This window comes from Rhinatrema bivittatum, chromosome 5 (genome assembly GCF_901001135.1).
Source record: "Rhinatrema bivittatum chromosome 5, aRhiBiv1.1, whole genome shotgun sequence".
Taxonomy (NCBI): domain Eukaryota; kingdom Metazoa; phylum Chordata; class Amphibia; order Gymnophiona; family Rhinatrematidae; genus Rhinatrema; species Rhinatrema bivittatum.
In genome coordinates this window covers 128,457,539-128,476,013 of record NC_042619.1, presented here as the reverse complement: position 1 = coordinate 128,476,013, position 18,475 = coordinate 128,457,539, and the positions used below count along the sequence as shown (strand labels likewise).

General features: G+C 38.6%; 1 protein-coding gene and 1 long non-coding RNA gene across 3 annotated transcripts in view; one reads left to right on the top strand and one right to left on the bottom strand.

Moving 5' to 3' along the window:
• LOC115092226 overlaps window positions 1-18,475 on the bottom strand; it is an 81,926-nt gene that overhangs the window by 4,688 nt on the left and 58,763 nt on the right. The gene's annotated exons all lie outside the window — the stretch shown is intronic.
• Window positions 1-18,475, top strand: part of GPALPP1 (GPALPP motifs containing 1) — a 95,669-nt gene that overhangs the window by 71,386 nt on the left and 5,808 nt on the right. For both annotated transcript variants that reach the window (XM_029602909.1, XM_029602908.1), the window contains exons 5-7: window positions 2,455-2,592; window positions 6,665-6,835; window positions 9,869-9,967. In XM_029602909.1, coding sequence (XP_029458769.1) covers window positions 2,455-2,592; window positions 6,665-6,835; window positions 9,869-9,967 — 408 coding nt within the window. The remainder of the gene's footprint in view (window positions 1-2,454; window positions 2,593-6,664; window positions 6,836-9,868; window positions 9,968-18,475) is intronic.

Here is an 18,475-nt window from a genome sequence, read left to right as displayed (position 1 = left end):
AAGAACTTGGGGGAGACAATGTATGTGTAAGGGAATGAGAGAGTGCATGTGTGAGTAAGCACATGTGTGTGTGAGAGAGAGGAGAAAGTTTGTGCATTGCCACCACCTCCCCCCTATAATCCACGTCAGGCTGAAATTGGAAATCAGAAGTTCCCAGATATGGAGAGAAGGGGATTTTTTATCCTTATTTTTAATTATTAGGTGGTGTTTGATGTGTCTCTTGTTTAGAAATATTTTATTAGTATTTGGGAAAGCTTTCAAAATATGTATGAGTCTTTAATTAATGGATGTTATTATGTCTGTCAGCTGTATTGAAACTCTTTAATTAGTATGATTAATGATTCTGATTAATGATTTATTTTTCTTGATGTTGTTTAATGTTTTATGAGGAATTATGATATTTGTTTTCCATTCTTGCACTGTATACAGATCCTGGCTTCTTGTGTTTTACAGTTAATTTTTGTCTGCACTGTCTGTCTATATTTTATGGTCTCTTTAATCAGTATTTAGTGAGGGCATGTGGGACCAAGGTAAAGTATTCTTTTACTGTGTGGTTTCTGTGTAGGGATCTGTAGTAGCTTGGCTTGTTCTGTTTTCCTGATAGGTGAATTGGTGTTTTAGAGTCTGGTATAATTTTTGCAGTATTGCCTTTTCATAGGTAGGGTTGTTACTATTTGAGTGTTGGCAGTTAGTGCTATGTTGGTATGGGAGGGCCAAGATCACACTGAACATGTTACAATAGTCCTAATACCATATGGGTTTAAAATATCTTTTTTGTAAAGTTTTCTGTCTGGCACTACAGCAGTGCATGTAACTATCACAACAACATGTGTATTATACTTTTTACCTCAGAATCTCCTTTTTCATGTAAAATCTGTTATAAATGCATAATTTTAAATTGTTTTGGGGGAGGTCAGAGGGGGGGCAGGCAATAAGGTTCTCCTAGGGGGCCTAATTCCCTTGCCCCGGCTCTGCATGCATTCTTTCCAATATTCTGCGAATACATTAAGCTAATAGCATTTGTCAAAATATTCACGGGGATAGCCATGTTAGTCCAGTGAGTAAAAATGTCAGGAGTCTAGAGGCACCTTATAGACTAACCAATTTATTAAAGCATGAGCTTTTTGAGGGCAGAGTCCACTTATTGTGTCTGATGTCAACATAGGTCAGATATATATTTCCAAACAATGGGTTCACTACAGGTATCCTATATCTTACAATTATACATCATATACCCGTATTTCCTTATTGAATCAGCTAAATTCTTTATTACAACATTCATTAAAAAACATACATTACATTTCCTAAATTATCATTCACCCTCTCACTCATTCCTCTAAACAATACATAATAAATACATACTAAAACTTCCCATTAACCTCATATATATAATGTGCATTAAATACTGTTGTTTTAATACAATTTTAACATTCCCACCCAATTACACATTTTCAATTCCATTCAATTGTTCATGTTGGCTTATTTATCACATTGGGACTATAAACGAAAGAGGGAGAACAACTGAAAGAATATTAAGTAAAGGGGACAATAATTGAAAGAGGGAGAACAATGAAAGCACATTGGGAGAATATTATGTGAAGAACAAATTGAAAACTGTATCATTGCGATAAATAAGCCAACACAAACAATTGAATGGAATTGAAAATGTGTAATTGGGTGGGAATGTTAAAATTGTATTAAAACAACAGTATTTAATGCACATTATATATATGAGGTTAATGGGAAGTTTTAGTATGTATTTATTATGTATTGCTTAGAGGAATGAGTGTGAGGGTGAATGATAATTTAGGAAATGTAATGTATGTTTTTTAATGAACGTTGTAATAAAGAATTTAGCTGATTCAATAAGGAAATACGGGTATATGATGTATAATTGATGTCAACATAGAACTTTAAAACATGCCTACCCCTTCCCCCACTGAATGAGGTAAGCAAACATTTGTGTGAGAGGGCGGGGCGGAGGGAGTCGTGCTCCATCATACAAATGCAACCGGTGGCTGGATTTAGGACCCCTGATTGCAGCGTTCTGAAGGAAGCTCTCGGGCATGGCCCTCAGCGTAGACTGTCGCTGTGGTGACTGGGCTAATGAGTTGGCAGGCAGATAAAAAAAATGGGGATGGGGAAAAGCCGCCAGTAGCTGCAAATGAAGTCTCTCAGCTCCATAGCCCAATAGAGACTGGGTCCAATTGAGCTGGAAGCCCAAGGGAAGCAGGAGGAAACTTACAGGCCAAAACAACCTCACAAACACACGGCAGTCTATGAGCTGGTTTCAAAATTGCTTTGTAGTATCTTGCATTTATACTTAGGCTCACATTTTCTATGATGAATACTGGCGCCAAAGAACCCCATGCTGCCTAATTATGCTGCGTTTACATCTTGTGTACTGTTGTTTTCAATTATATAAACTGGTATTTTTCATTTTCTGTTTATAAGGCTGTAGACAGTAGTGAGGAGGAGGAGGAGGCAGAAATTGGCCCAGCGCCTGCAAAAGGTATTGTGGAGTCCTTTATTGCTCGAGATTTTGAAGCGAGATCTCAGCTGATGAAGAAAAAGCTTACTTCTGGGAAAGATGTAAGTCGTTGATAGTTTTGATTAGATTGCTTGACCTTTGTGAGCTTTCAGAATACAAACTCTTTTGCCAGAAGTTGAAGTCCCACTTACTCCAGCAAGCCTTTGGCTAACCATTGCATTTAGGTTTTATTTATATATATATATATATATATATATATATATATATATATATAATGTTTGGGGGTTTTTTTATGGTATCAGAGTTTATAATTATTTAGTGAACATTGTACTTTGCTTAGAATGCTTGATAACTGCAATAAATGGGATATAAGTAATTTAAATAAATAATTTATTTAAAAAAATTATTTATATATACTCCAGAGGGAATGGGACAAATCACTTATGAAATGAAGTAACTACCATACATATTAAAGGAATATAATTTCTTACAAAAAATCTTTATTCAAGTAAACACACAAGTTAAAATTGTTAATGTTGACACTCTAACAATAAACCTAATACAAAGTTGCTCTAGTTATCCCTTGAGAGCAGTTGGAAACAATGTCTCGCACTATTAACGTCATGTAACATGTCACTTTTTAATTATGCAATAATAAATCTAACCACACAAGATAAAGAGACTTAAAGTACAGCTCGACAGTAGCAGTCAGAAAATTACAGATACAAGGTTACATAGACAACTAACAAAAAAATAATTTTTGAAAAATCTCAAGATTAATGAACAGATTGTTATGATATAATGTGACATTTATTCATTTACGGTATACTAACAAAAAAACTCTGAAAAAAATGTGTTCCTATTAGGTATACTATTATGATATCCCAAGGAGCTCAAAATTAATGAACAAGCTGTTATGATACAATGCGACATTCATTTATTCATGGTGTACTAACAAGAAACTCTCTAAAGAAAGGTGTGCCTGTTGGATATGCTGTTATGATATCCTGACAAGGCCCTTGTTTCGCCAAGCTGGCTTCCTCAGGGGAAAACCCGGATAAGTTGGACACCCAAAAATGCTTATCAGGCTCCACCCATGCCTCAGCAGGGAGAGCTAAAGATATAATTAGGTCTAGAATGCCTGTTGGCTTAATAAACCAGTTAAAGTTGAATACTGCCTATATCCAATGTGCAAGTCGCACTCGCAGTGCTGACTGCACCGTCCTCGTAAAAGGTGTTCTTCAGATGAAAAATTACTTTATATAGGCAGGGCTCTTCTAAAGACTGTAACTGGAGACGACGGAGCTTCAGTAACGAGGATAACCGCACTGAAGCTTCTCGCGCTGATTTTGATTCCTTTTCAACTAACCGATCTTCAGAAACAATTCTGACCACATTTCACCCGAATGCCTGCATCCATATATATATATATATATATATATATATATATATATAAACCACTCCGGGATCCAACCTGGATAAAGGATGTTGTAAAAGTCCAAACAAACAGTCTTTATGGTTAGTCAACAGAGCCCTTATGGATACAGAAGTGATGCTTGATTGTTTGTAGAATATCACTCCTTATCCAAGTTACTTTTTGAAAAACAAGTTCAAATCTACTCTCTCTCTCTGACTCTGTATGTGACCCTGGACACAGCTCTTTCTCTAGTAGTACCTTAGTTCTCCTACCTGTAAACTGGGTAATTTTAAGTGTTTATTTATTATTATTCATTCTTTTGGATAAGATCCAAGTTATGAAGAGAAAGTCTACACAATATGGCGAGGGTTAATATCCTACCAACCAATTCCACATTGTGCAGACAATTATGTTATGACCATTACTAAAGGAGCAGGAACATAAGAATATGCCATACTGGGTCGGACCAAGGGTCCATCAAGCCCAGCATCCTGTTTCCAACAGTGGCCAATCCAGGCCATAAGAACCTGGCAAGTACCCAAAAACTAAGTCTATTCCATGTTACCATTGCTAGTAATAGTGGTGGTTATTATCTAAGTCAACTTAATTAATAGCAGGTAATGGACTTCTCCTCCAAGAACTTATCCAATCCTTTTTTAAACACAGCTATATTCACTGCACTAACCACATCTTCTGGCAACAAATTCCAGAGTTTAATTGTGCGTTGAGTGAAAAATAACTTTCTCCGATTAGTTTTAAATGTTCCACATGCTAACTTCATGGAGTGCCCCCTAGTCTTTCTATTATCCGAAAGAGTAAAAAACCAATTCACATCTACCCGTTCTAGACCTCTCATGATTTTAAACACCTCTATCATATCCCCCCTCAGCCGTCTCTTCTCCAAGCTGAAAAGTCCTAACCTCTTTAGTCTTTCCTCATAGGGGAGCTGTTCCATCCCCTTTATCATTTTGGTTGCCCTTCTCTGTACCTTCTCCATCGCAATTATATCTTTTTTTTGAGATGTGGCGACCTGAATTGTACACAGTACAATTAAACCTCCTTCTTTAAAAAAATTAATTAATTAAAAAACGATTCTTTATTCTCCCTCTTCCTTGGGAAGCTGCGATGTAGTCTAGGCTCCAGATGTAAGCTGCCAGGCTATCAACCTCACAGGTAACTGCGCATAAAAGTTTCTCTAGCAGTAAAATGCAGTGCACTCCGGGATCCAACCTGGATAAACAGTCTAACCATAAAGACTGTTTGTTTGGACTTTCACAACATCCTTTAACCAGATTGGAAACCTATATGTATAGGCTCTGTTTACTAACCATAAAGACTTTGTTTGGACTTTCACAACACCTTTATCCAGGTTGGATCCCGGAGTGCACTGCATTTTACTGCTAGAGAAACTTTTATGCGCAGTCACCTGTGAGGTTGATAGCCTGGCAGCTTACTTCTGGAGCCTAGACTACATCGCATCTTCCCAAGGAAGAGGGAGAATAAAGAATCGTTTTTTAGTTTAGTTTTGTTTTTTTTTTTAGAAGGAGGTTTAATCCTGCTCCTTTAGTAATGGTCATAACATAATTGTCTGCACAATGTGGAATTGGGTGGTAGGATATTAACCCTCGCCATATTGTGCAGACTTTCTCTTCATAACTCGGATCTTATCCAAAAGAATGAATAATAATAAATAAACACTTAAAATTACCCAGTTTACAGGTAGGAGAACTAAGGTACTACTAGAGAAAGAGCTGTGTCCAGGGTCACATACAGAGTCAGAGAGAGAGAGAGTAGATTTGAACTTGTTTTTCAAAAAGTAACTTGGATAAGGAGTGATATTCTACAAACAATCAAGCATCACTTCTGTGCTGGCAGCTGGGCTAGATCCTCAGCAGTACAGACCAGAATAACTGGGCAGACTGAACAGACCAATCAGTCTCTATCTGCCATCATCTACTGTCACAGTGCTCTAGAAATTAACTAGATCCACAGTGATTTAAAATTTTCTGCCATGTACAATATTGGTGGGGATTACCAACGCCAGTCTTTGCGGGCTGCAAACAGGTCTGGTTTACAGAATGTCCACAATGAGTATGACTCAGATATATTTGCACATACGTGATCCAAGCTAGGTTAATTTGCATGTTTTGGTAACTCTGAAAAGTAGACCTGTTTGCAGGACCGGATTTGAAAACGCCTGCGTTCATGGGACTCGTGAACTGAAACCTGAGTTGAGGGCAGTATAACATTCCACAATTTCATCTGCAATGGAAAGAGAATCCACACAGCCTTTTGCCAGCAACTATCTGGCAAACTGGCTGATCTGTGCTGCCGACTCAGAATTTTATCCCAGAGATTAAAATTTACAAATATTATCACACCTTGGAACCAGATTTCTCGGAATGATGCCTATCATTGTCAATCTATATTAGTATCTAGTACCACGAATGCCATCACGTAGTCAGACACAAGTACCACACTCTCATTATGACAATTTTGAAGGCAGTCCACCCTATTTAGTTTTAAAATCTAGGTAAATTATATAGTTCAGAAAATTATTCAACAGTATTTTCAGCACATGAGCAAGAGGCATCATGCCACCTATGGTCTCTCTAATAGTATGGAAGGTTTAAAAGTCATTCCCAGAAAAGTTCCCGTGCAGTGGTTTAAAATGGTAGATATTATTAAGGAAATTTAATGTCAATTTTTATGTGAACCAAAATCAAGTACTAAACTTTTTTTTTTTATTTTTGCAGGAAAAGGATGCCTCTAAGCCCCTTAAAAGAGAGTTTTGGATGACAGAGCTCCCGCCAGAACTGAAAGGCTTTGGACTTGGCCCAAGAACATTTAAAAAGAAAACGGATGAAAAATCAGGAGACCGATCAGTTTGGACAGATACTCCAGCTGATAAAGAGAGGAAGGCTAAAGTGAGTATTTGATTAAAGTGACTTTGTCCTTCAGAGATATCTTAATGCCAGGCCAGGATGTAGGCGCAAGCAACTGCCTCCGGTGCCAAAATGTTATAGGTGCTGGAGCGTTGTCGCCTTCACAAGTAAACTTTGTTCGTTTCTTTTAGGAGTTCCCTCAGATCTACTAAAGCCAGAAAGAATTTTTGGAAAAAAATTGTATATTGTGGTGCATTTGCTAAACTATTATTTGCTTTATATGCTCAGGTCACATTTAATCATTAAGTCCTGCCAACTCCACACCTTTTTTTTTTTTTTTTTTTTAATGCGAATAAAAAAGAAAAAACATTACTCCCCTTTGTTCTTATCTTTAGATTAGTGTTCATGTTGAAGTCATATTATAAAGTAAAGAGACCAGCCCGACCTAGCGCCATGTTTCGCTCATTGCTGCTTCGGGGGCATCTGGCCAAAGTTGCCACTTAAATTTTTAGCAGTTTTAACTTTGGACACATTCCATGCGTAATGTGATTGAGCTGGATGTTCACTAGGATGGCGCTGCTCTCTGCATTGGTGGAGGGGTGGAAGGGAATTGGGGCCGGAGGGTGCTGGAAGCCAATAGAGACGGGTGGGAGGGAGAAAAAGGGGGAAAAAAAGGATAAATTGCGTAGCTTGCTGGGCAGACTGGATGGGCTGTTGGTCTTCTTCTGCCGTCACTTCTATGTTTCTATATGAACACCACCATCCCGCTTGTCTGAATGAATCGCATACCCCAGATGAAATGTAAGACAGAAGACTCAGAAAAATGCTTCAGGCAATTCACGGTGCAAGTAAGATGGACCACAAACTCTGGTGTGTGCAATAGCCCAGGGTTAGAAAATATCCTGGAGGCTTATGAATTGGGGAAAAATTCACTTATCAGAGTTTTAACCCTTCCTTTCTCTCTCCCCACAGCATCTGTCCCTTCCTTCCATCTCTCTCACCCAAACAGCTTTGCTCCCTTTTTTCCTTAACTCTTCCGTTGTGGAGCCATTTGAAATTTAAGAAACTTCCATCATGCTTTCAAGCAGTGGCATAAATTCAAATTAAGGGCCCCCAAGGGACCCCAGAGGCGGGGAGAGGACCCACCTTGAAAGATCCAGGAACTGCTGTAAGTGGGTCCCCCTGCACTGCAGGGGCTGCTCGGGCCACTGCTTTAGAGAAAACACGAGGAAGTTTACATATATCACCACTGGTGATTATTTTGTATTCAAGTGGTGGAGAAAATTCTAAGTGTAGTATGATTAAACTGATCTGATGTTTCACTTTGCTGGTTAGACCGAATTTGGTACGAAAATGTGACAGTTCTCAAATTTATGAGCGCACGTAAAAAGACAAAAGAAATAGAGGAAATAAAGCATATAAATTATTGTGCTCATGTGTATATACAAAAAAATTGGTAGTGATCAACTTTTGTTTTGATTTATTCAAACTAATTATACATACTTATTTTTAAGTATTGTTTGAATAGAAGTAAGTCATGTACAAATAATTAGCAATTAATGTTAGAGGTGGAGCTAAGCAGATCTTACTTTTTGCCAGTTCATAAAATAGGAAAAAAGTAAAAAGTTTAAAATGGACACCATCGACTTTGAGGTAAACAAAAGGAAGGAAGACACAATTTTTATTTAAGAGCTCCTACGTCAAGGGCTGTTTAAGGAGTTGAATGTGGAGTGAGAGAAGCGTGGCATCTCGGCGTGTATCATGCACACACTTTTGCCACTGTTTCAGGTGGTCAACTAGGTTTTGAAGGTTTTTGAAACCATACAAAACCCTTGAAAATGAGTGTCACAAGTTTTTGTCTAATCAGACTCAAGTTTCTAAAATATCAGTAATTTCCGATTCCAAACCTTCATTTTATCTTAATGAACTTCTAAAAACTGAAGGTTTGAATGGCACATGTGAATCTAGGGCCTGATGCATCTATTTCCAAACATAGGTGGATGGATTTGTATGTGAGATCTGAGAATGGTACATGTTTATAATATACAGAAATAAAATAGTCTAACTTTTTTAGATTCTTACGTAAAATAACTTCTTGTTATGTAGCTATGAGAAATGTTTGAGGAAATACAGGGCATCTGTAACTACATTTGAAAACCTTGTCTTAAAAAAAAAGCATTTTATCCATCATTGTAAAAGAAAATATTTCATGAGAAGTTTTTTTTTTTAAATTTTTCTTCAGAGATCCATACTCAGTAAGCCAGCGAGTGGGTAAGTTATCTAGATAACTCTATTTGGATACTCATTGTGCTGATTCACTGTGCTAATGGGGAGCAAAAAGACCAATGAATAAAGTTATCCAGATAACTTCGGACCTGTGATTTGTTTGCACAAATTTAGCTTGATAGCGCTCAAAAAGACACAACAAGCAATGTAAGCAAAACTAAATGGAGAAAAAAAAAGACAAAGGAAGAAAAAGAAAAAAGTGAGACAAATTATTTTTTCCCCTGGCTCTTAAAAATTAGGGCTGGCATCCAGGTTTTGTAAATATTTTTTTCATTCTTGATTATAAACACGCTCTGATAAAAGCAAAAATCTTTTCCTGAATCCACTCAGTTGTGTGTGTTGTATTCATGCTTTGCACACATTGGTGTGACACCTACATGTGGGTTTTCTGATGAGGATCAGCCCAGCAGCACCCAAATCCATTTCAATTCATAACGATGCGGGTGCTTAAGTTGGAGGCACTTTCAAACACTTTGAGCACTAATATCTCCTCAGGAATGAAGATCACAAAATCATTAAGATGACTTTTTAATCTGTGAATTAAATCATCTACATGTTTTTGCAAGTGTTTCTGCTTTAAAGGTTAAATAAGAAACAAGGTTGGGTTTTTTTTTAAATTTCTCCCTTTTTTAACCAATGCTGTTGTATCTATTTATTTATTTTCTGACTTTTATATACCGTACACTCAGCAAAAGCTGATCGAAATGGTGCTCAAAACAACAATGTGTACAATACACAAATACAATAAAATCTGCTCTGTCTTATCTTGATTCTACTGCCATTCATCAGGAAAGACAAGAAGCAAAGACATCAACTAGTAAAGGTGAAGAAGAAAGTTATTTGTCAGAGAGAGACAAGAAAATGGCTGAGCAAGTGTCTTCACACAATGTAAGTAGAGCTAATACTGTAATTTCCTCCCTCTTTCTGTTTAACTTCTGTCTGTAGGTAGTCTCAGCTCTGAAATCCTAGAAGATATTGTTGGTCAGGACCCTTGGCTGGAACATGGACAGACAAGGAGTTTGGACCCTGTTCTGGATTATTACACCTAAGCGCTGGCAGTTGATACAGACTGAAGACAGATCCAGGAGATGGTTGCATATACTGTAAAGCAAGAATAGGCCAAACAAAATACATCCTTCAGATGGGGCAAGTGCACAAGGCAAAAATAAATAACCCAAACAGTCTAGGCAGGCAGGTGTTTAAGGAACAGGGAATGGACAAGATCCCAGATTAGCCGTGTGAGAGCAGGGCACGGTTAAGATTGGGATAGGCCTCAGACGAACCAGCCAGGAACCCAGCACCCCCTGCTGGGCTAGTCCAAACACAGTATCGGAGACCAGAACATAGATGCAGCTATAAATTCTTAAGAATCCAGGTGGTGAGGAACTCAGAACTGTCTTCTGGCTAGCTCAGCCTGGGATGGGAACCTCCGAAGCGCTGGTTCAAGCCCAGCCAGGGCTATGCTCTGACATAGGGAGAGTTCTCCTTGTTACCTGCATCTCGTCCTTTTCTTCAACTCCTTTTACACATAGGGTGCTGTCTTCAGTTGAGTCTTTCCTTTTTATGCTTTGTCCATCTGTGTTCTGTTACCCTCTGTCCTTGGTCCTATAGCTCCTATAGAACTCTCTCTCCAGTTTGATTTTTCCTGACTTCAAGCTTCCTTCATTATTTTTTATAGTCTGCATTTCTTTCAACCAGATTTTCCTCTTTGTCGTCTTTCTTGATTTTAGTTTTGACACAGTTTGTTGATTTTTCTCTTTCTGCCTCTTCACATTTGTTTGATCTCCCATCACTTTCTTTTTTGGTCTATCCAGCCCATTTTTTTAAATTCTTTCCAGTCTGGCTTCTCTTTTGATGCTTGTTCTCTCTGTCTCACTCCTCCTTCATTTTTGTTTTTGATCTTATTTTGACGTTTTACTCCTCCATTTCCCTTGGTTTGTTTAAAAGTTAGCCGTTCCTCCTTTTCTTTGTCATACCACTTTCTCCTGTCTCCTCTCTTGTGGTCTGGGTGTTTTGCTCCTTCCTTTGCCCAGGGTTTAGAATTTGAGGCGAGCTCTCAGCATGAGGCAGGCCAGGAGCTTGGAAGTGCTCTTTATGTGCATGGATGCCCTGGCTTTCTTAAAACAGCCAGAAGGAGCAAGTGTAGGTATCTGGGAGTTGAACTTACTCGGCGATTTCATGACTTATAAACTTGCAATTAAACACCCATATTTGCAAAACTTAAAAATGAGCTGCAGCTATGGAGTGAAGTTTCACCTGCATGGTCTGGAAGGATTGCTGTCCTCAAGATGAATGTGCTACCTCAATTGCTTTATCTTTTTCAGCATGTGCCTGGAAGAGTTTTCAAATTGTTAATTGGTTTGATCTCTAGTTTCATGAGGATAGGGAAACTGCCTCATATTAAACTGAGTGCGCGTTGGCTCCCCATATATATGGGTGGTTTAGCCCTACCAAATCATCAGTATTACTACCGGGCAGCGAGATTGGTGTCCTTGAGGAGCTGGCTTAATTCTGCTCAGCTGTTAGGGTGGCTAGACAACGAAAAATCTTTTGCAGAAGGCTGGTATCTAGTACATTGCTTACTCTTCCCTTGCTATCTTTTAATGTGACCACGGTCTCCCAGGCTCGATCTTCCACACATGCTGCACATGGAAGTTCCACGGTCCAATTGATGTAGATCAATTTTCTTCACAATGGGCAACAGTTTCACCCAACTTGGATGAAGAGCTTAATGATGTGAATTAGACTGTACATCTGTTTAATAGTACTCTTACTATAATATTGGATCATATTGCTCCTTTTCAAGTAACCAGATCTCTTCATTCTAGATGTCGTGTGCCGTGGTTCTCACGTGAACTAATTCAGCTCAAACGTGCCATGAGACGAGCTGATCATCACTGGCATGTTCATAAATCTGTATCTATGCTCACCATTTATAAGGCAGCATGTGTTTTATTGTGCTTCATTTGATTCATCTAAGTAGTCATTTTATACATCCTACTTACAATCCTTGCTCAATTGCCCACATGAACTTTTTTCATTAGGTGGTAGCTTGTCCCAGCCATCTAGCAGTTTGAAGATTATTATTAATGTAACAGTGAATCCTTTGCCACCTATTGTTTGGAAAAAAACATCTTGTCATCAACTTCTGTCTGAACTATGGATGTACCTATTGCATCAGACACCTTAAATTGTAGTTGGACTGATTTTGAGTGTTTAGATTCCACAGAAGAAATCTTTACGGTCCTCATATTATTCTCTCAATCTCTGTCCTATTTATGCCTTTCTTGCATTGCAAATGATTTTTGTGAGCAAAATCACTAGAAGTTTGAATTTCTCTCTTACTCATGGTGTTTTCCCAGATTATTGTAAACAGGCAATCGTGACTCCAGTTTTGAAGAAAGCTAATTTGTCTACAAAATCTGTTAATAGTTATAGGTCCATTTCTAATCTTCCTACTCTTGCAAAATTGCTGGAAAAGCTGGTTTTGAAGCAATTCGCTGAATTTGTTGACAGCGTCTTTTAAATCAAAATCAATATGACTTTTGTTCTAATCATAGCACTGAAATATTTTAATTTGCCCTTCCAGATTGTATTCTATTGCAGTTTGACTAGGACTATTCCCTGGATATTTCAGCTGCTTTTGATTGTGTAGATCATGCTGTTCTTTTGGGCCAATTACACTCTTTGGGCATTGGGGGTACTGTTCTTTCGGTTTTGTTTGTAATTGACAGGCCGTTGTTTCCAAGTTAAGGTGAACAATTTGTTTTCATCATGGAAGCCCCTTGATAAAGGGATCCCACAAGGTTCCGCTTTATCTTCAATGCTATTCAATCTCTGTTTACAGCCTTAATGTGATATTATTTCTTCATTTGTGGAAGAATTTAAAATCTATGCTGATGATATACAGCTTGTTTTTCCTGTCAACACTTCGTTAACCCCCAGGTCTGCGGAACTATTGTGAACTGATTTTCTGCCAAGTTGAGACTAACATGGTGTTAGTCTCAACTTGGCCAAAACTGAAACCCTGTGGTTGAGTAGGCATTTGGCGCAGGTTGAGTTGCCAGTCATCACCGTTGAAAAGGTCTCACTGAAGTTTTCCCTGGAAATCGGAGATCTTGGTTTCGTATTGGACTCAACTTTTTATTTAAAACCGCAATTGCGTGCTTTCCTCAAGTCAATATTTTTTAAGCTTTTGGTGCTTGTTAAAATGCTTGTTACTAGTCTTTGATTTCAGAATAGTGGTGCAGGCATCCACATTGGATACATTGGACTACTGTATTTCACTTCATGTAGGATTGCCGAAATATATCATTGGATCCCTTCAATTGTTGCAAAATACTGCTGCCTGCCTAATTACTTCTTGTCCCATTAAAGAGCACATCTCTCCTACCTTGTTTCAACTTCACTGGCTTCCTGTCAAATATAAGATTCAGTTTAAACTTATGACTATTATACATAAGGTACTTCATTCTGCTTGTCTTGTTTCTTTGTTAATAAAATCATTAGGTATGCTGCATCACAAGCCTTGCGCTCGGCAGATAAGAGTTTACTTTCTGTTCCTACTGCTAAAATGTATCTTCAGATTACCCTTCTAGAGCTTTTGTTGTCTCCGGACCCATATTGTGGAATGAGCTACCTTTGGACCTGAGGACTCTCTCTGATTACAGATCTTTTAGAAAAAAGTTAAAAGTTCATTTTTTTTCATCTTATCTTTTTCCTGAAGTTTTATTAGATATGTTTTTAATATATGCTGTCTTTGTGATATATTGTATTAAAGATGTTTATTATGATCATGTACAGTTTGCACATTTGTTGTACGCCACCTAGAACTGAAGCTTCTGCTATAGGCAGTATAGAAAAACTTGTAAATAGAAATAAAATCTCACCCTAACACAAGGAGGATTTGCAGGAATTGCCCTCTTATTGCTCACACTCTTCAGATATGGAACCAGGTGTGTAGACATATGGGTGTGCATGGAGGTCATATTGCTCCACTCGCTCTAATTTGTCGTAATCCCTCAATCTCAATGTGTTTTGGGGTGGTTGGGGTTTTTTGATAACCTGGCTGACTGGGAAACCAAAGGCCCTGAGGTTCATAGGTCAACTTAGGACAGCGGATAGTGTGGTCTCTTTTGAACACCTTGTCTGAAAGTATAACATCTCCAAGCCCACTCGATCCATTTAGCAGGCTTTAGAAAGATCCCTCAACAGACTGCAAAGGAGTGGGCAAAGTTTTAGACAGGTGACTTCTGTAGAATTGGCCCTTATTAGAAAAGGCCCAAGGGTGAAGGGCATAGCTATCTCAGGGTGGTCTTGAATCTAATGTGGCTGAGGAACAGCTACAGTCATTGATTCTGACCTGGAATGAGGAGTTGTCTGCTCACCATGATGACGATGACTGCAGTAGATTATGGGAGGAGGCTCACCACATTTCAGTATGTTGTAGGAGAGTGATCTCATGGTTTGATAGTTGCGTAATACATTCAAGCATCCTCTGTTTTAATGCGCCCTTATGCCTACTTATGACCTTTTATGCTGGAGGCAATGTAGAGCTAGGGGCTCCCATTTGCATATGTGGTGGATGTGTTCCATTGTTTAAAGCTTTTTGATCTGATGTATTTATAGAGATTTATAAAATAATTGGCTTAGAGTTTACTTCCTATCCCGAACTTACACAGTTGGGTCATTGGGGTGATATTTCATTAATTCACAAGATGAAAAATCTTGTATCTCAGATGCTATTAGCTTGCCAGGTTTGTTATGGTTTGTTATTGCTCAATTTTGCAAATATACATCCACTTTTGATAAATGGAAAGCTCAAATGTTTGAAATAGTTTGAAGTGATAAACTTTCCCTTTCATTGAAAGGATTGCTCTCTTTGTACAATGGAATCTGGGGTAGGTTTTCGACCTATTACTCCTTTTCAAGCTTGTAAGAGAACATGATGTTACCTTATTTTCCTCCTCTTTTTCTATTTTTTCTTTTTTTTTTTTGTTGTCTTTGATATGCAGGTATGCCTTTCTGTATGGTTGTATCATCTCCTTGGAGCATTGAAAGCTGATTTCATTGTTTACTGTATTAAGCTGTGCACTGTTTGTTTGATTTTTATTGGTTTCTCTCTTATTGAGAAATAAAAAGTAAAACAAAAAACAGCCTGAAGGGAGCAGCGGTTTCCAGTTTCCAAGTCATTGGCTTTCTGCAGCCTTACAGCATACAGGTTTTACAAGAAACTGCTCCTGTAAAGCACAATCCTTATCGGTTTTCTGGAGTTCCCTCCCACCATTGGTCTAATGTGAAATATTTAGGTTTGAAGATTTCATTTATTATTTTTTATTTATCTTGCCAGTAAAAGCAGTGCAGCATTATCACCAATTCTTAATATCTGTTATTTCATGGTCTATGCTAATATCGTTTTAAAGTAGTAGAAATCCTATAGCCAGTCAGAGAAGGGAATGGCCTGATGATTAAAGCAATGGGCCGACAACCAGGAAACCACTTTCAAGTTCCATTTTCCTTGCTAGCACTCCTCGTAACCTTGGGCAAGTCACTTTATCTTACCTGAATGAAGTTTGAGCAGTGCTGTAAGCCACCTTGAGCATGATTTGAAACGGCTGGCTAAAGTTCAAAAATAAAATTCCCCACAAAACCTGTTTATTTTATTTATTTAAATGTATATCCCACTTCGTTCTTCCAAGAAAAAAAAATGTTTGAGCGGGTTACTGCCAAGATTGATAAACTAAGTAAAGTATACTTACATATAGAGCCATATTATTAATGTCTCCCAAGTTCAAGTTGACTCAGCATCAGAAATCTTCAGATATTTACAGAACACTGAAGAAGGATTATACTCACAGAGGACAGAGTTTGACACCACAGAGGCAGAGATTGTATTATTTCCATTGTCCATCCTCAGAACTTTGCCCTGATGAAGTGGACTCTGTCCTTGAAAGCTTATGCCTTAATAAATTGCTTCGTCTGTAAGGTGCCACCCATCTCTGTCATATTTTCCCTAAAAGCCACAATCAAAGAATTAAAAGTGTAAAAAAAAAAGAAAAACTTCAAAACGTTTTAACCAATGAACAAAAAAATTAGTGCATGAACCAAAAATCAAGAGCAATTGCTCAGCTAAAACCTTATGAGTCACTCCTGATTGCATGTTATCTATTAATTAAACTGCCATAAAAGATGAAAGTGTACAGCTAACCGCAGCCTGTGATCCAGCAAAGAGATACATAAATCAATATCTTTCTGGATGCCAAACAGAAGCAGGGAGTGGAGATTGCCTGCCACTGCTGCCTTCTGTTTCATTCAGCAGGGATCAACTTGTCTCGGCCTGATCGATTCTTATAAATCTCAGCAATGAGTTTGGTGCTGAGGAGGGAGCTGCAATAGTCCCAAAAGCTTGCAGCCTTAACTATTTGTTAGCCCCATAAAAGGTATCATTTTTTTAAAAAAACTGCTTTGCTGGCTTTCTTTTACGCATGTGTTCTGTCGGCTAACAAACTGGTCTCTGCTCATGATGGTTTGTTGGAGAGGGGTGCTTCTCTTGAAAATTCAGCTCATATTGCGCTGTGTGTATAGAAAAGTGATCTCTGCTGTTCCTCAGAGGCAGAATATATGCATTTTGGGAAAATGAGTACAGCTTATAAAAAAAAAAAAAAGCAAGCTTTGGTTAGCAACTGACCATAGTTTTTGTCGCTTTAGCAATTCACAGAATATTCTTCTGTCTGCAGTCTAACTGAACAAGCCCCTCACTTGCTGTAATATCCAGCCGCTTTGATTTTCAGGCTACAGCATAAGATCCATTTACAAGCCTGCATAAGCCTTTCCAGAATCCCTGTCGCTCCAGCATAGCCTCGTGCACTTCCCCAGGTGTTGCCTGTCTCTCTTGCTCAGGTTTAATACATATTTGTTTGTTAATATTATTTATAGCTTTGTTTCATTAATACCCTGTTGGATGCTTGAAGCGCTCTGTTTCACCTATTTCTAGGTGGGGGAACAGAGTTATCTTCTTCTACTCCCAAAAATTCCATTTATCTTTCTCTCTTGCATATACGGAGCTGTGAAAAAGATGTCTAGTTTTTAAAAATGTAAAACATTGCTTTGTCAATATCAGAATCATCTAGACAAGTCCGGCTCGACATCCTGGTACTGCTGGCACAATTGAATAGCTCTGCCTATAGATTGAATATATTCTGATATATTAGAGCCTCCAGTTTCTTAAGATGCCACAGCAAATATTGCAGAGTTGCTTTTATGGCAAAATGGGCATCTTTGTGTTTGTGAGATTTTGTCTTTTGTATTGAGACTTTTTTGTTTCCCTAGTACAGAGCTTTCCAAACTGTGTGTCGGGACACGTTAGTGTGTCGCCTGCAGTGTGCAGGTGTGTCGCACAAGCCCGGTCAACTCTGATGCGAGTTTGGGCTTTTTTTTTCTAGAGATTCACTTTTTTTTTTCAGTTTATGGGTTGCTTATTATTGGGTGATTTTTGCTGTCAATCGCGTTTTTTTGGGGGGCTTGGTGGGTGGAACGAGCCCAGCCATCCTTGCAGTGGCTGCTGCTGCCGATGAGGCCTGGCCATGAGGAGTACTGACTGCAAGCAGCAGTGTCTGGTGATCATGGAAGGGAGTGAAGCACTTAACTGGCAACAATCAAAAAGACGAGGTACATGAGTGTGGGGGCCAGACATGTGCTGGGGGGAGAGAGATGAGTGAGTGGGGGGCAAACGTGCTGGGGGGACAGACATGTGCTTGAGGGGGAGAGATATGAGTGTGTGGGGGCCAGACATGTGCTGGGGGGAGGAGAGAGATGAGTGTGTGGGGGACAGACAATTTGTTTTATTGTTTCTCATAAATTATAACAATAACATGAATCTTGGAATATTATATATTTTTAATATAAATTTAAGGTTTTCATGAGATAGGTTGTGTCGTGAAACATTTTATTTATGTATATATTTAAGGAAACATACATAAATTGTTGAAATATGTTTCGTTCGTTTAACCTTTAACCTCTGGTTTACTAGTAGACTGAATTACCGTGTCGTGAAATTATGTTTGTCTAAAAAGTGTGTCACCAACATGAAAAGTTTGGAAAGCTCTGCCCTAGTAAGACCTCTTTTCCCTTGCAATCCTGAGACTAACAGGCAGGTGGCAGCCTAACTCCTACAGTGCTCTGCAGTTTCTGACAGCTAGTACTGAACAGGTTAACCTGCCATGTATTCCAAAGAAAGGCTTGGAATGTTTACCTCTCCAGGTCCCACAAGGTTGTGTAATGCTACAACATGCTGTCTTGTTATTGGTCAGGCAGCTGCTGCCATGGGCTTTCATTAATTGTGCAGTACCACCTCCAAAGTGACTTAGCCCAGAATTTGCCAGAAAATCTCACTCTTGG